The 19,166-nt window shown below is 31.5% G+C and overlaps 1 protein-coding gene across 4 annotated transcripts; it reads left to right on the top strand.

Moving 5' to 3' along the window:
• Positions 1-1,334: 1,334 nt before the first annotated feature.
• On the top strand, positions 1,335-19,130 carry LOC108906404 (G-protein coupled receptor moody-like). Of its 4 annotated transcripts, none has more exons than XM_018709635.1 (3): positions 1,335-1,410; positions 12,520-12,660; positions 17,601-19,130. In XM_018709635.1, exons 1-3 carry the CDS (start codon positions 1,379-1,381, stop codon positions 18,433-18,435), a joined length of 1,008 nt encoding a protein of 335 aa, XP_018565151.1. In that variant the 5' UTR covers positions 1,335-1,378; the 3' UTR covers positions 18,436-19,130. The 4 variants fall into 4 exon arrangements, with proteins under 4 accessions (XP_018565151.1, XP_018565152.1, XP_018565150.1 ...); XM_018709636.1 differs by lacking the exon at positions 1,335-1,410 and adding an exon at positions 3,990-4,076; XM_018709634.2 differs by lacking the exon at positions 1,335-1,410 and adding an exon at positions 4,163-4,421.
• The last annotated feature ends 36 nt before the right edge of the window (positions 19,131-19,166 follow it).

Genomic DNA, 19,166 nt, shown 5'->3' with positions numbered 1-19,166 from the left:
TCTCCTCTCACTGTAGAAATACATTGAATCAATTCTAATTAATTAAGCGATATTAAGCACATATTAAAAATACGTCAGGGTTTAACTATTTAAGCCTTCAATGCGATTTTCATATTTTAGATACATAGTTGACGATTGGACAATTCTATCTCTTTTATGACGCATAAGCAATTAGGATCGAGCATCTTTTCATAACAACGGAATTAAGGCCATGAAAATTTTATTACTAATAATTAAGAAGGTTAATCAACCAAGCTATATAGAACATTGAAACAATGTTTAGATACTGACCATTTTGTGATATGCGAAGAGCTGGCAACAAAAAGGCGAATTGTTGGAGTAATGTATTGAGCAAAAGAGATGAAAACGACATGACCAAATGATCCACTGGGCATTCGAAAAGATGTAATTAAACTGGTTCGTTTCGTAATCTCTTTAAATTAAATCATATTTAGTTAGTTCTGGAAAAACTTCTTAGTCTAGTTCTAGTTTTCTTTTTAATATATTATTTACAAATTGAGAAAAAGCATAGGTACCTGAGTTGCAGTGGCGGGTCTTGACGTCCATACCAGGGCGAACGGAAAAATTGGTAGAAATTATCGAAAAAAAATTAAATATAATGGGGCAGTTTTGTTTTAAGTGCTACTGAAACAGGGAAAATGTGAAATAAACTTTTCAAATATTTTTCCGTTAAAGTTTGGTATTTCTCGCACCATTGATTTTTCAATACATATTACTAATAGTCTGTATTTACAATAAGTTTAAATTTTTAGTCTTTTAAAAAATACGCAAGAAGCAATACGTAAGTAACAAAATTTAACACCACACATGAACAAATTAAGTTTGATAAAAAAAAAGTGGTGAATATCTATTACATTACTCCTGTAAACACTACAGATTTAGGGGCGAGCTACGAGAAGCCCACGTATTCGGTGTTTTTCAAATGAATTTTGCAAGTCGAGTTAAGTTCACTGCTCATCACAAATTTAACATTGCATTTCCTAACTATCTACTCATTATAAAAGTGATTTTGTTCCCATAATCAGGTTTGGAAAAAACAGAAAGGTACTCGACTTGTGTACCTAAAAAAATACAAGTGATCTCTCCCAAAGACAACAAAAAGAAGGGAGGAAAATTTGATGCTTAAAAATACACATGTTTAATCACTTTTTTAATTTTAGTTGGCGCTCTGGCTTATTTGAATCCCATGCATACGACTAAAGAAAGATATAATGATTATTTCAACATGCGTAAGTTTTTGTCAACCACGTAGTGTTCTCTAAAAATGTATTCAAATCCATTGTGATAATCAGTTTCTAATTATGTTATGCTAGAGCGAGTCGTTGTTTTGTGGTGTGTGACATATTTTTATTTAACCATGGTATTCTTTCTGGATTTTATCCCTGTTAGGTAAGTCCATCTAATTGTCATTATATCATAAAACATACTTGTTTTAAAATCCTAAAAAATTAAATAATATTTGACTCACTTCTTATCAGTTGAAGGAGTCATTTGCACATCAGTACCAATATAGGAAAAATTACTGGGCGATATTGTTTGTAAATTATACATTTTTCCATTAATTATGTATTATGTAGGTATTTCGCTATTATAGTCGCTATTTTCATATTTCTTTTATATTTGATAGAGGAAAAAATTGTTTCAAGAAAAATTCTCCAGAAAAAGAAACACTTAAAGTAGTCAAGGAAAAGCATTAAAAATTTCAAAAACTTTTTCTTTGGTTTTCTTTGATAAATAAATGCGTTAGAAAAATACTAGATAAATTGGTTAATCTCTAAACTACCAGCTTCAAAAATTTTATTCCAATTTACCGTAACATACAAGATGCTTCATTCATGACTGTACAGGGTCACTCATTATACCTCTGTTACCTTTGTTGCCTTCGTATTTATAAAAAAAATCAGAATTGTGCCCCAAAAACAATTGAATGTTTCATTTCGCATATTGCTATTAAACCTGTATTTTGTTTAACAGAACACCCCACATATTTTGGATAGAACGCTTTTTCACGATTACAATAATATAAGGTTTGGTATCTTTCTCCAATAATAAGAAAAATATGGCATAAAGAATAGGTACGCTAACAATAAACTTTCTAGACTCCTTTGGTCATGTCTCGCTTGTTATTAGAGATAGATCTATCAAACCTTATATCACAGTGATGTTAAAGAAGCACAAAGAAATTTTCTACAATTTTATCTCATTCCATTATTTTCCAAGTGCGAAAAAGATAAGGGGGGGGGAGATAGAATATTATGTTTATGTATAAATGTGAATATAAATTCCAGAGAAAAGTTTGTGGATATAAAGGGATGGTACATGAATTTTCACACAAATTTTTTTTTTGGCTTTTGGGAAATAATCTGTTTTTAGTACTCGCCATGATACGAGTTATATCATTGAAGGTCCAAATTTCAAGATGGTGTTAGAAAGATTCCCAATTTTTTGTGGCCACTTGTACCATGCACTTAATATCTTTATTGCGTTTTCTTCAACTTTTGTGTTAACAAAGAAATTTTGGCACATATTTTTTTAATACAGCTTTTCATATACAGGGAGTCCTACTAAGGTCGGCGAGGTACGATATTAGAGAAAGTATAGGCCCTAGAGCTTCGGGAAAAATATTTTGATTAATAAATCGACCAAGAGAAATCGCTGGAAATATTTTTCAAGTTCGTAGCTCTGCCGATAGGGTTACATTTGGCTCAGAAATGTTTCCTATTCAGGTATATTAAATACAGGCTGTTACAAATTCGCTTCTCACTACAGGGATCTCGAAAACGGTAAAAGATACAAAGAGCAAAGTTGCGTAATCAGGGGGGCCAACATTATGTCTCTAAAAAATCAAGGCTTACATGATTAGTTTTTGGAATATTTAAAAAACCGAAATTTTGGAAATCCGTTTTTGTTTAATTTCAGCCTTGTTTGAGGTGATATTGAAAAAAAAATAACACTTTCTCATGGCCACTTTTTGCCCTCTATCGAATGGCATAATCAATTTTTGTATGTAACGTTTCGTCTCTCCAGGACCATCATCAACTTCATTTTTTTAATTACGACCTTAGAAATTTTATTACATTTTTTGCAAGCCTTCGTGACACCCAATACTGTACTGCCTCAGTTCGATCCAGATTCAGACGTTTTGTCTCGAAAAATTCATCTTCAGTGTATTCGTTCCAAATTTATCTAAATTTTTTATTTAGATTTCTTTGTTTATTGAATTATAGTATACTAGGTATACGTGTCGTTAGGCCCTGTGAAATCCATTTAGTTATTTAAACTATTGTTTTTGTTATTATTTTCAAGATTGTTATTGACTCACTCATTTACGTGGGTTTAGGTAGGTTCTTTTATTAACAGATTTTGTTTTGGTAATTAAATGTCTTTTCGTTAGCGTCGTGTTCCTCAATTCATTATCATTATTTTGAGAAAAATTTAACTCTATGTTTTCGTATGTAGATTGCGCCCCCTAGCGGCCGAGCTATGAACTTGAACACTATTTCCAGCGATTTCTCTTGGTCGATTTATTACTCAAAATTTTTTTCCCGAAGCTCTAGGACCTATACTTTTTCTACTATGGTATCCCGCCGACCTTAGTAGGACACCCTGTATATTATTATAACAACTGCGAGGGTCAGTATTTTCATATAATTTTGATATTAATGCTATTGGAATCATAACTTCCTATTGTAATTTTATGGAGAATACAGTAAATAAAAATGGAATTAGTATCAACAACTTTTGTCCAACTTGAACAATAAACCAGTTACACGTCATTTCGAACACCCAGTACATGAGTAATTACATTTTATTATTCAAAACGCAAAGTTGTTCATCTTAGGAAGTTAGGTATCAGCGAGTGGCGTATTTTAATGAATTGATTAGCCTAGATAAGCAAATACTGAGAAAAATCAGTGGTTTTTACCACAAAATAAAAACTCTTTAGATAACGTCCAGTATTTCATAAGCTGCTGTAGCCTCATCGCCTGCATTCGCCAGTGTGAACACGGTGTCACAACGCCACTTGTAAATTAACAGAGTGACAAGCGTTTAAGGTAAGGTAATGGCAAAATATGGGTTAGTCATAAAAAATCCGGTATCTTTACTGTCGCAATCTAAAGTAAATCCAGTAAAAGTGACTTCCAATGAAAATGTGTGATTAATAACAAATGACTAACGCGCGGCAATGCGGGTTTTGACCAAACTCCGCTCATTCAAGCTCTTGTTTAAGTTACACACAGTTTAGCGCTTGGTCTTTTATTGCTTTCAATTAAAATTAATTTTTAACCATCCTGTGCGTTGGGGCGCTCCCTCGCTATTGGGAATACTATCGCTAGTGCAGTGTAAAAAGCAAATACAGCCGAAATGGTTCAAGTGTCCCAGTTTTCCGAATTGGTCCGGTACGTATTTGTTTTGTTTTTAATTTTTGTTTGGTGCATCGCTTTTGATCCAGCAAGTGCAGTGTTTGTTTGGGTTAGAATTTCGTCGACATGTGTGGTGCACGTGTGGCTATTGTTCGTCGGGTGTATTGTACAAGACTTAGGCCCGTCTAGTTCTTGGCTTAATTTGTTTATAAGACGGTCGATTCGTGATCGTTATTGTTGTCGCACTGCACTTTATTTAGTGGACGCTTTGTGCCGTAACGCGATACGCCTCGCTACTGGGATTTTTTTCGTTAATTATTATTTATAATCGCTGGTTAATAGTGCGCATTGTTCTGTGTTCAGTTGGATATTTGAAATTTAAATTATTCTGTAATGCTTGATTAATATGTATCAGGTGATTATAATTAATGCTATTTACTGATTATAAATTTAAATTTATGTGACTTACTATTTCACTATTGTAATTATCGAGTGCCTACTTGTTCCGTTGTGAGCAGATTTGTGGTCAGAATAAAAAAAATCTGCCCTTGACTCATTATTTCTATATTTATTTTTCTTAATTTGATTTTATAATATCTAATAACAGTAGAATCTTAAACACTAAAAAAAACAATTGTCGCTGTTCCGAATTCGTTAATTCATAAATTAATTTTTTATTAAACTATTTATTAAAACAAATTGGATTGTCGTTTTGTTAAATTGTTGATTTGACAAGTTAGTCACGCTTCTATTTTTAAAACAAATTTGACTGTTTATGTACCTAGTAACCTATTTCATTAAAAATGTGTACAGTAAAATTTTGGACCAGTAATAAAGAATTAATATAAATTAATTATTCAAAACATAAGTACTTGCATATATTCAAGAGATCAAGTTAGTACAATACATTTGGGTTGTTCGTCTCACCTATCGTTTCAGTTTTCATTAATTATTTGATTTTTTTTTGTTCCCAAGTTTTTAGTTCACATGAAATATTGACTTATTTTAGGTGTGTTTAAGTAAATCAAAGCAATAAGCAGATGACTCTTGAAAATACATCTTTTTAAAAATCTAGTAGGACTAAATAAAACAGGATAATCCGTGCGATGTTTATGCTACGAAAATATCGTTTCTTATTTATTTTATTGTGTAAAGAAGTAGCAAGTTATCTTGTCTTACATGTAGTTAGATTAGTGGCTGACCAAATGGAACATTTCACGTTTAATCCTCTGTACGAGTTCTGTTCAGAAAATAATCGAACTCTTTGCATTACGCCCTATTGGAAATATTTAGTGATATGTGGTTGGCAGCATTACGTTGCGCATAACCTCATCTGTAACTTGGACTATTCATATCTCATTTAGTTTTCGTGTTTAAGTGTTAGTGACTATTTTTGAAATGTGATTTTTTGGAACAATTTTGCGTGAAACTGAGGAAAACTTCCACTGAAACGTTTCAACTTTTGAAACAAGTTTACGGACATGATGCTTTGGGTCGTAGACAATGTTACGAATGGTTTACACGATTTAAAAGTGGTCGTCAGTCAATTGAAGATGATCATCGACCAGGAAGACTTTCGACTTCAATTGATGACTCCCAGGTTCAGAAAGTTAAAGATCCAGAGAAATTATAGAAGAGGTTAACATCTCAGTTGGGTCGTACCATGAAATTTCGACTAAAAAATTGACCATGCATCGAGTTGCAGCAAAATTTCTTCTTCGTTTGTCGGCAACTGGTTGCACAATCCAATGACGATGAAACATTCATTCAAAATATTACAATGGATCGGCAAAGAATCTTCACGCCCCAAGAAAGCACGCCAGTCTCGATCCAATGTCAAAGTGATGCTCACTGGTTTGAGCTCACTTCACTTTAATGAAATTGTACATTTTGGATTCTTGCCTCAAGGTGGAACAGTGAACCACGTGTACTATCAAGGTGCACCAGAGTTGTGGCAAGAAAACTCATGATTCGTGCATCAAAAATCAGATACTGTCCTCCCTCATCCTCTTCACTAGCCAGACGTGACTCCTTGTGATTTTTTCTTATTTCCGAAATTAAAATAAGTGCTGAAAGGACGCTGTTTTCAGACTGTTGATGAAATCAAAGCAAATTCGACACAGATAATTAATAATAAAGTTTAAAAAAATAAAGCTCTGTTATTTTCTGAACAGACCTCGTATACGCGTTAGATAACTAAACTAGAGCATTAAATTATTCCAACGTAACTACGTGAGGAGCTCACCGTTGTTTAGTTTGTTATAGTTATCAAAACAATCAAATATTTGCAGTTACACGCATATACAGTTGAACTACTTAAAAAATATGTATATACGTAAAGTTTACTGTTTAACTTTTATAAAAAATGGTGTTGAAAACAGTATAAAACTTTCTTGTAATAACGGTGTCTACTCGTATGTTTTCATTTAGGAAAATGTCGAAATTAGGGTTTGGGAAATATCAGCTCTCTAAAGTTCAAACGACAAAGTGTTACAATTGAACAGTTCATTGAATTTAAGCAATTATAAAACTCATTACAAGTGCTGTATGTAAATATTTGAAGTTTAACTTTCCTATCTTCAGTAAAAGTGATACATGTACTAATTTTCTAGGTACATTGACTTATGTGAAATGTATATATTTCCTTATCTTCTGTAGTAAAAAAAAAACGTATAAAAATATCGCACTAATCAAAGAGAACATCATTTCACAGAACGACCATCTTTTGTATTTAACTTAAAAACATACTTGTAAATATTTGCCCATTTAGATATAAAATTATCGCTAGGTTAGACATGTAAAATATCTCTCACAGAGAGTAATTTGTGTGGTACTAGATAAGCCCCTTATCTCCCCAATACTAAAAAATGATGGGCCTATGTTAAGGTCATACGCATTTTTTTATGAAAAGGACCATTGATATTGTCTTAGTCTGTACCTCAGTAACACAAAAGGTTTATTATATCGGAAATATTTGGTAATCACTTTTACTCAGGTATAAATAAGGTTTTTTTTTTTCAGTTATAAATAAAGCTTGTAAATTCATCCTATAAAAGTGGATAGCACCATAATCACCTTCAAAGCACTTCCTTTGAGAAACTTTTATTGGTGCTTCGCTTGCTCTTGAAAAAAGTTTTGGAGGAAACTTTGTGAAATGGTCTTTGGACCTGTCATTGTACTCATTATTATATAATTATATAAAAAAGTTGTCGGGTGTTAAATTTGACAAATAAAGGTTACTAAATTGCGTGCCTAAGGTGATCCCATATTATCACTACTTTTACTTGAACATTTACCTTCGTCATATGCTACAGTTAAACTGAATAATAGTTGATAGCAAATCATAATAGAAAAACGACGCTGCGTGTGCAGAAAGACATTAGGGACGAGATAATGAGCGGCATCCTACAAGATTAAATATCACCGAGGTTTAAATAGTTGTTTTGAATCTGTGCTTTGTAGATTACGCACATATGGGCATCACTCCTAGATTGCGGAAGTGTGGGCCAAATTGCGGGGCTGATTCATCAAACCGAACGGTATACGAAAGACGTCCGCGAATTGTCACGTAGGGTAACATTTGGACATGTACTCGCACATGACAAAATAAAAATTACTCGAATAGGGTTATCTCACAGTTGATAGAAGAAGGTTAAGACATTGCTTGTGTAACTGTATCGTAACATATGGTTTTCGCGGTTTTATCTTAGTTTAGTTACTAAATCAGTAATCTGAATCCTTGACTTTGCAACAATCAATACATTTTTGTATAATTATACCTCAAATTAATTTAAAAAATCTTCCTAAAAATCTTATCAAATGAAATCAAACAATATTCTTTAACATTAAAAATCGAGGTAGATATCTAATCTCGTAGACAAGACTGATAATATTGAGGGACACAGCTACTCTGCGGACAACATACCCCGACCAGCATTCAATTATCCCAACAACATCTAGTAAAAAGCTAATAATTTAAAACAGTCACAACATATCTAAATATTATTAATTTAAAAGCACATATTTGACATATTATCATTAAATAGTTAAATCTTCCACAAAAATATCTTTTTGGACTAGCACGACCTTTGTCAAAGACCAACACGAAAATCTAGCAACGATACATAGATCCTAGCTATTTCTGTACTGCTTTTTAATGATTTTAATATTCCTTTCTTTTATTTACTGGAAGAAAATTATTGTTCTAGTTGACCCCTTGCAGTCAGTTGCCGTACTTTAAGATTTCTATATTCCTTTTCAGAGGTTAGTGTTTGGCATTTTCCCTCTGGACATAATCTGTTGTTAGCTGACGAATAAATTACAAACTATTTCTATACTGTGTAACACACAATTTATTTTGATGGTTAATTTCGGATGTTTCAGGGACGTTTTTAATCGGCCAGTTAAATCTCGCTTCCTACTTGTCGTTCTGTATCTCATCAACGCTGTACGATATATTATTTTAGGATGTCAGCGTAAACATTGAGTAAGGCCATTGACATTATCAGTATCGGTTGTATTTTTTTCCAAAATAGTAACAGCCAGACGAGATATCAGTGTAATATTTATTTGTTCAGGGAGGGAAGGCGTGTTTCTACCAAGTCTGGAGCTTCTGGAAATTCTGCGGATTTTTGAAGTCCGAAAACAATATTTTAATAAACACAAAAATATGCTAGTTAAAATCCCTATTTTGGAGAACTCACATAGGTTTTTTACAACTACATGCTCTGTTTTTTTTAACAAGCTAGTAATTTACTATATACAAAAAATATTAACATCCAAAGCTACTCACATTTCAAGAAAGATATGGATAGAAAATGCATTCCTAAAAAAAATAGTTCCAACTGATGCCACACATTTTTCCCACATCGTAACATGTGTCTGCCAGAATGATGGGAGATGCAGTTCCTGTTCACCATTCTTTTTTTTATTATTTTGCTTGTGACTATTAATATTATCTTACAAGTATAGTGGCTGTTTCAAAATTAAACGTCAATAAAATTATATTCAGGTTCATATATCTGTGGGTTGAGAGTCAATTAATAACTGGGAAGTTATAATATTATCTAATTTTTTAAACCAATAGTCTTATTTTAATTTAGTTTTTCCTAAATGACATAGTAATGTTTATAAATAGACTACTTTCATCTGATTAGCCTTCTAGTTGGCCATGAAAATTACCAATTTTTTGGTAATCCAGTCATGATTCATTTGATTTTTAGAAACTATACTAAAAGGGAATTAGTGATGGTGTTTTTTATTTTTAAAAAAGTATTAATGAAACTTCAGGAACTAAAATGTCTAGAACTAATTTTAAAAGTGTCCCACTTTTCCTAATTTACGAAATACATTACAAAATTAATAAATGTGTAATTTAATACTATAATATGTAGGAAAATAACGTACAGGGTGTTATTCTTTTGGGATCCACACTACCTTGACCACTCCATAACTTTTTTATATCTACGTCTGATTATCTGACTTAATGTTTCCTTGCATGTTCATAGTATATTCAAATAAATAAAACTATACCATTATTTTAATTTTACTTCAGTTGAAAAGCATCTACATAAGTATATTAATATTTACTTATATGCACTCCACAGTCATAGCCATTTTGTGCGATTTCGGATAATAATTAACCACAACTACCGGAAACTAGGGTAGAGAGAGAATAAATTTATCAAGTCAGTGTTTGACGTTTTACAAACCAGTAAAACGGAAATCAAACTAGACTTTGTGATATCTATTACATTAAATGTACGTAGAATTTCTGGAAACGTTATCAACTAAGAAAAACTTAGAGTCATCTATTATGTGTAGATGACTATAACTGCAACATATTTGTCAAATGACGGTTTCGATGTGGTTCACGACATTTATAGCAATATAAAATTAAATGTTTTGACAATAGACAAAACATTTTTAAACGAATTTTTGGTGTATAACGTTTTCAGGCCAATCAACTTATAAAAAAGTATATAGATCAGAAAACATACCTGTATTTATTTCAACAAATTAGATTCAATCACTAAGAAGCCCATTAGATAAAGAAAAGAGATTTTTATTTCGAATACAAGTTCAAGAAATGATCGAATTTCAAATAAGTCGTAACTATCTACCAATGGGTATAAAAGGTGTGAGTTTAGATCACCATGAAGATACCTACAAGTACATTTAAAAACTTATTTACTTTTTACGACACATTACTACATGAAAAAAATTCCAATACATAAATTATCAAAGTACATAATTAAATAATACCATGATAGTAAGACTGAATTTGACTTTTAATATCTAGTTTATATATGCATGTAATGTCACGTATATTTATATATTTTGACGTCAAACATGGTGTATTTAAATTCAATTTAGTTTTACAAGACGACCATTAAAATTTCTCTTTTTGTCTATTGTCTAAAACTAATGGTGTAACAAGAACATGGTAATGAAAATATTTATTTAAATTGTCATTAATTACTGCAATTGAAGCAACAACTTATTTCTAATGGTACCAAAACAGGTGTTTCCATCCCACTTAACCTACGCCACTGGTTTATCATTCGTCACACACAACACCCATCTGTCACACTCCTTATCCATTGCTTTTATGTACCAATTATATCCCCATAAATCTATTAATAACAATGTACAAACTTGTTCCATAAGCACCCTTTACCGCTTTGGATAAACAAACCATTGAGTTTCCTAGACTTTATGAACTATTTACTTTTTATGTACCTTGATATAATTCACGACATAATGACAACATAAGACAAGACCTGAAAGGTTAATAGAGACTAAATTGTTGCAAGCAACTGACAGAATTAGAAAATGACAGTAGAAAATAGGACAATATCTTGGCAACTACACTTTTTTTTACTCAAGTTTCATTAATTACGACAGATATCTTTAGACATATTTATGTTTTTGTGACACATTGTATCTTGAAAACTACTCCATTTAGGGGACCAGACCGCCACTTTAGTGGCGGCTTTAGGTCACCGTGTATAATAAATTGTTACCAATATGCACTTTTAATGGTAAATAATTTTATGCGTTTTGCAGATATTTTGCCGTTAATTAATTTAATAGACGGTAGGTGCAAATATCAATGCACATGAGTTTTGACTCCGTCCTAATGACTAGCTGTTAATTAGATCGTATACACCTGTCTCTCTTTATCCGTTTTATAAAATACATGTGGAATAGATTGGTTACTACAATTAAGTACTGCATATTTTGTTTGAATTGTATCGAATGCGTTTTATTTTGTATCACAGTGTTGGATTTCTGTTAAAAGGAAGAACTAATGGGGGAGGCTTGTTAAAAGTAAGTTGAGAGGATTATTTCGTTTGAAATAGTTAATAACTAAGTTAGTGTAATACTGTGGATATTTTGTTATTTGCAGAATAAAATAAAATCGAATTGATGTTAGAAAGATTAGTCAAAGGTTGGTTTTTATTACAATATTGTTGCCTGACAAAATAATTTTCTGAACAAAATAGAAACGAAAACAAAACACAAACCTTTTTTTAGTTTTGCAATAATTTTTATATACAAATGTTTTTCCAAAAACCTACAAATGACAGATGGCAAAATACCCAAACAACAAAATTTGGGGCACGAGATCATAAAATAAAAATATAACAAATATTGATTAATTTCTTTATTGCTATTGAGCAATAAAATCACAAGTTTCGCACTAGGCGATATAAACTTTTTATATTATTATATCGTGGGAAACAACTACTCTGCGGACGATATGTTCCATTCAACATTGACTTATACTTCTAACTATATTATATTCGCTAAAATATATATTATCGTTTTATATTAAACCGCTAAAATTCGTCAGCAACATCACCAGATATAGACTGTTTTGAAGATACGGTTTCTCATCAGTGAATTGGTGAAACAACTGACGAACGGTTTAGCATTTAGACGTCTATCTACCGACATGTTCCGGATATGAGCGAGATATAACCTACAAAGTATATGTTATATCTTTCTTTTACGGAAAATCACCTTCTGCTGATTTTTTTCGCTCAACGAGTTATTTATTTATTTTTGCACTTTTTGTGTGGCAAAATACCCCAATTTTACAAAAACTACATTAATTTCTTTTTTCCAGATATTCACGCCCTATGTTGACCGCAGCCGGTATCTTCACCGTCGTGATAATGGTGGTGGGCGTCCTGGGGAATTTATTAACACTTGTGGCATTACTGCGACATTCTAAACTTCGAACTGTAGCAGCCGCTTTCATAGCAAGGTAAGGGAAATCCCATGTTTATTTATAAGGTTCCTCAAATCACAATATTTATGTACTTTTTTACTGATAAGGATTGCGTTGCGATTAAAGTGGTTTGTGTGAAAACCTACAAATCAAACATTAAATGAGTGTAGTCGAAACCAAATCCAATAAATCTTGTCATAACTTTAGTTCACTTGTGATATTTGTTGTTGTCATGTATTATTACGATTTTCTGTAATAAAAATTCAATTATTAAAATTCAATCAAACTGTTTATGCTAGAAAGTAATAATTGTACAAATTACATTGTGAAAAGTTTCAACTGAAAAAATCTTCGTTCAAATTCTAATTTTAATCCCCTGTATATTGAATAAGAAATGCCTAAATGAAAATAGCGTATTTATGTTCACCAAAAGAATTAATCCTTTAACCTCCTTTTTTGCAATACCCTGTATATTTCTCGAAATATTTGTTTGTAGTTTGCTTCAAATTCTATAAACACATACAAGTACTTATTTACTATACGGACTGTTAAAACGCCATTCATTATCACCTCTCAATGTTTAACAAAAATAAAAGTAAAATTACGTTTTAACACACATTTCCTTATGTGCTGATGAACTGTGTAGTTGTTTATAAATATTTAATTGAGATGAAGACGCGACACATTGAAAAATGAGCAGTTGAAAGCATTCATATGTAAATAATTTGTCAATCTGTCTAATAAAACTTTTATCACATTAAGTGATAGTAGTAACACTGTATTTATTTACTTAAGCGGTATTCCCACTAGGAATTTTTGATATATTAATTATTTAAATTAATTTCATTTTACAGGACTTCAATTTTAATATTTTTAATAGTATTCTATTCTAAAATTACTACTATTACTAAAAATTACTGATAAATTAAAGAGACGTAGCATTTTAAGGGTAATATATTTTTTAAAGTAATAATTTCATGTAATATACTTAAGTAATTTGAATTTATATTTAGGATTTTTGAAATATTGTTTAAACTAAATAATGTGAAAATACCACAGTTCTTATGTCGACTTCAAGATACATAATAAAACAAATATTTAGCCAATCGCGTGTTTTGATAAGGTAAACGAATGCATTTAGTTCATTGTCAGCAAGAATGCGATTTACTTTAACTTTCAAATATTTTTAGTGATACTTGCAAAACCAAATCGACATTAGCAATATCGCCAAGTAAAATTGCAATCTAAGTCTAAATTACTTAAAGAGGATTCTAGTTTAATTAGGAGAGACCACAGTAGTAACATTCAACAGGTTTTTAACATTTATAATTTAACATAATATTTTTAATAAAAAATTCTACTCCAAATTTCCAAAAAGTGTTGGTAAGGGCATAAATATTTATACCTATACTATTTTCTGTACTCTAACATATAATAGGTATTTAATAACTATCCTTATTTTTCTTAATGGAATTTCATAGTATCACCTTACAAATGCTACGTAATTATATGACTAATTTGAAAAGAGAGAATGACTAAGGTAGATATGAGTTTTCTCATCATAGAAATAATGGTGACTGAGGTCACGGTAGAGAGGAAAAAAAGTTCTGTTACTTTGGTGGCTTCAGTACAGTCATCACTATGGAATGAACCACGATAATGTGTTTATAACATTAGCATTCATTTACATGAAACTGAAACAGTACAATTTAAATCACGGATGATTAAAAAATGGCCAAACCTAATTAAATCTTTTATATAGAGCGTATTTTTGTAAATTTACTACCGTTCTGCTCACAAGGACCCAGGATTCTTGATATTTGCAAGGGTCTGTCAAGGACTGCTATTCAACTATGATGTTGTACCTGTACGGTGTATGGTATTAGTATTTTTTATGATTTCGGATTGCTTGGAATAGTTCTGATAAAATTAAATTCATTTTTGTGGGTTTATTAGTTTCGATAATTCTATTATAATAATTATGCATGCAATTTTATTTTGTCGTAAACATTGATCTCATTTCATATCTAAGCAATAATATCTAAAATATTAAACAAACCACTTTCCGATGACGACATACTTTTTTTTTTAACTTCCGGTAGTTAACATTTGTTAATTAATAATACATGTAGCAAATATTTCATCATTTCTAATTGCGGTGTAGTCCTTGGGAAATGTTTGTGTCTTCCTGTGCAAGTTTGCAATTTTCACAAAAAAGAGAATTTGCGCATAATCACAAAATCTGAGTCGGTACAAAATACTACATAATAAAAAATTGTTGTCGTTTGCCAATATTCTGAGAAACGTGTGAAAAAGTCTAGTGTTACATCCTAAATTGCTTGTTTTATATTCGGTTTTAGGATAATGTTTAGAAGTGAGAGAGTACTGCGTTACTACTGTTACAAAGAATGAGTAATATAGTAAGTGAAGTAGTGGTGTAAATTAGTAAATGAGAATACTACAACAAATTCATTCAAGTATTGCGGGTTACATATCTTGTACAGGGTGGTCGATATAATTGTGGAAAGGTGTTTCTCTTGAAAAGCCTGAAGATAATTAATTTATAAACGAATTAACTAATTTTATGCCATTATTTTGAGCCACCCTATAGAAATGTTTGTATTCTGCAAAATAAATAATAAAATAATAAATAATACTTTGATATGTGCATTTTGAAAAGAATGTTTTGCATAAATCTGAGCTGTTTTTCGTATATCAAGGTTGGTAATTTCACCAAAGTAATTTTCAAATTACCAGATAAAATCGTTCAATTTTTTTATTGACATGTACACAGAAATTGAATAAATTTGCCATAAGGTTCAAGTGTTCACTGTCGATTTATGCTTATGGTACAGTGATCGATTTAACTGGAGAAATAAGTTTTTTTGGGAATCGGCTGAGAAAAATAAATTATTTTAGAAATTATTTCATTTTTGCTTACTTTTACTAGAAGTTAGGGCAGAAATTATCTTTACGACGCTAGGCGTCGCGGCGCTTCAAAAAATTCTTTGCCAGCAACATACATTTTTTAATATGTCACGATAAAGATCTCTTAATTTTGAATATTTTTCTTCGGTTAAATCGATCACCCTGTACACTCACACCCTGTTATTGATAAAAATCTTGTTCAAGCACAAGAATTAAATAATGTTCCATGTTCTCGAACATGTTTTATGATATATTTGATCATTTCGACCCTTTATTTAACCTTTAAAAACTACCCCTATGCAAAAATAGTGATCAAAAATTACTTTTTAAAGATTTGGAATTATTAAATCGTGAAATTATTTAAAATAAAAGTTACCTTATAGCTAATAAAAGAATTTTTCCTTTTCAACCCCTAAAAACCACCCCTGTATTGATAAAAATTATAAAAAATTACTTTTTAGAAGCTTAGAATGCTGTAACGGTGCAATTATTTAAAATAAAATTCCCTCATTGCTTATGAAAGAATTTGTATCTCATAACATTTTTCAACCCTTATAAATCACTCCTGGCTAAAATAATTATAAAAAATTACGTTCTAAATCTTGAATGCTATAATTATGCAATAATTTAAAATACAAATTCTCTTATATTGTTTATGAAAGAATATTTTACTTTTGCCATTTTCAACTAGGGTATAAACTACTCTTTTACCAATATTAATGTAAAATATTTTTATTATAATCGATTTTTAAATATAATCAATCATAAAAAAAATTGCTACGCTGCATATAAATAATCACACTAATTTTTTTTACTTATTTTATTTGTATAATATGATATATAATTATAAAAAAGAGAAAGCCTATTTTGCTCCGAAAAAATGTCATTGTTTTTTTTTACCATAACTCGGTTAATTTTGAAGCTATAGTACCCTACAAAAAAGCATTTTAAAGATAATTTCAAGAGCTGTAAGATCGTTTGCATATAAAACCTTTTAAGTCCTTCGTTTTTTTAAGGGAAAGGATCGAAGGGCTCGAGGCAGGTCGTTTTTCCACTAAAATAGATACTTCAAGCGACGATATCTCCTTTATTTTTTATGCTATAGGAATAAAAAAATTTATATTTCTTGAAAAAAAAGCTACATTTTTCTTGTCTATCATTTTTTACGTATCTTTCATAGTTTCAGAGTTATTATATAAATAAGGCAATTTTTTTTGAATAATGAAAAATACGTTTACAACTTTTACCGAACATTATTCAAAAAATACGCATTCTAAACCGGTCTAACTTCAGGATCGTATGAAAAACACTAAAACAAAGCTAATTGTAGAGGGTCTACGATTAATTTTAATTCTGATGGAAATAATACAGCGTTTACTGTTTTTACGTTTTTAGTATAAAGGTAAGTTGGGTTAAATCACCATATTTTGGGTTCACCTACATGTCCCTGCTCGGTATGTTAATCCATTTACTGGTTATTAAAAGTAACAATATTGAAAGTATGTAACTCGAGCAAGCCATAATACGCATTTGCAGAAACACCCGAGAATAAATAGAAAGAATTGCAGTTTTTGACTTTTTCCCTTCAATAGGTCTAGATCTAGAATGTAAATAAGTAAACGCTTATAATGCTGTAAAAATTTTCATGCATTTCCATATAACGGATAATGAGGGTTCTTGAATATTCCAATTAAAAGTTAATTGAGAATATTAAATATGACTTAAAATATTTTCTATTACACTAATGAAATATGAAATGAAATATACGCATGTCTTTAAGATAGAATCATTTAATGAATAAGCAATCTTGTATGACCCAGATAAAACAAGATGTGTTTATGCATTCCTATTCAATAAAGTTTATGTTTAATTCACCTATTTGATGCTGGATTGACCACATGTTGTTCCCAAGCAAAATCAACGCGACTGTAGATTCTTTTTATCAGTGTAACAATTGAAAGTCGGCGAATTTCACTTCTTTTATTTGAACACCACTTGACCATGGCACTGTTCTACTTACCGCAAACTAACCCAATTATTTTTTTCAGCCTCTGCATCTCCGACCTCCTGTTCTGCTTTCTAGTCCTGCCGTTCTCCGCCAGCCAGTTCTTCCACGGCGCTTGGATCCACGGCGACGTCCTCTGCGTCATGATCCCGACGTTGCGCTACGGCAGCGTCGGCGTCTCCTTGCTCAGCGTAGCCTCCATTTCGATCAACCGGTACATACTCATAGCCTGGCCCCACTTGTACCAAAAAATATACTCCAGGTTGAAAGTGGCGATATACATAAGTTTGATATGGATCTTCAGCTACGGGTTGCAAATCCCCATCTTGTTAGGCAAGTGGGGGGTGTATGGGATGGACAAGAAGCTGGGCACCTGCTCAATCAATAAGGACGAGCACGGACACAGCTCGAAGACGGCGCTGTTCGTCATAGGTTTTGCCCTGCCTTGCATCATCATAGTGATATGCTACGCTAAAATCTACTGGGTGGTGAGACAGTCACACAAGAAGTTACAGCAGCACAACACTGGAAACAAGTACAAACGGAGCGAGATGAGGATCACCAAAATGGTGCTGGTTATATTCCTTTGCTTCGTGGTATGCTACCTACCCATAACTCTAGTGAAAATCTTCGATCAGGAAGTGAAACAGCCGCTTTTGCATGTGGTGGGCTACCTGTTGATTTATTTGTCCAGTTGTGTTAACCCTGTGGTATATGTGACGATGAACAAACAGTACAGGGTTGCGTATTTGGAGACATTACGGTGTAAATATAACAGTAATTTGGATTCTCAGCAAACTCAACCGCCTCAGAGTAAGACTCACAATATGTCTGTGACTTATTTGAAAAATATGGTTAGCCAGTCGCCGAAGGTTTAGGTTATTTGTTGATATTCCTTTGAGAGAATGCAGCAATGCAGCGAGGATTAGACTGAAGCTTTTTTCATATCAAACGACAATTCATGATCGTTGAATTTGATATATTTTCTTCTACAATAGTTCTCAAATCAAATATCAACGAAATATGTCTAGAAGAATAATGCTAACATCGAATTGAGATGTTTGAAGCCAAAAACATGTAAAATGTTACCAAAGGCTATCTTTTTGTTTTCATAAGAACTGACTACTATTTATGATTCTCTTCCGCAGCATAGTATTTGTTAGTTGTGAATGACTGTCAGTATTCTAAGTTGGAATGCCAAATATAGTTAAGATATTGCAATATATTTATTGTTAAATAGTACAAATATTGTTTTTTTTTTACTTAGAAGTAGTTCCAGTAGGTTTAAGTATGTGTACCGTGTTGGCTAATCTAATATTACAACGCAGGAGACAGTGCGTTAAGACAATAAGAAAATTGTTAGATCCTCTCTATTTTTTTACTCATTACAGAGCAAGTTTTGTAATCTTGGATTGGTCAGCCTGTACAGACAAGATCTAGAGATATTACTTTGTTTTTATGTTTTAAAGACATCTATTAAAACCTTATATTAAGGGACACTTTGATATTGTAAATATATATAAGTACGAAACAATTTTTTTATTAAACACTTAAAAATGTTTACCTCAAATAGTATGTTGTTATTTCTTTGTCTCTATCCCTAAAGTCA

This window comes from Anoplophora glabripennis, unplaced genomic scaffold (genome assembly GCF_000390285.2).
Source record: "Anoplophora glabripennis isolate ALB-LARVAE unplaced genomic scaffold, Agla_2.0 scaffold47, whole genome shotgun sequence".
NCBI lineage: Eukaryota > Metazoa > Arthropoda > Insecta > Coleoptera > Cerambycidae > Anoplophora > Anoplophora glabripennis.
This window is presented reverse-complemented; position numbering and strand designations above follow the sequence as displayed.

What these genes read in the sequence shown, in the direction of transcription:
- LOC108906404 (XM_018709634.2), top strand. Translation starts at nt 4,387, where the DNA reads ATGGTTCAAGTGTCCCAGTTTTCCGAATTGGTCCG. An exon ending in CAGTTTTCCGAATTGGTCCG is followed by an intron (nt 4,422 to 12,519) that starts GTACGTATTTGT and finishes TCTTTTTTCCAG; the next exon opens with ATATTCACGCCCTATGTTGA. An exon ending in GCAGCCGCTTTCATAGCAAG is followed by an intron (nt 12,661 to 17,600) that starts GTAAGGGAAATC and finishes TATTTTTTTCAG; the next exon opens with CCTCTGCATCTCCGACCTCC.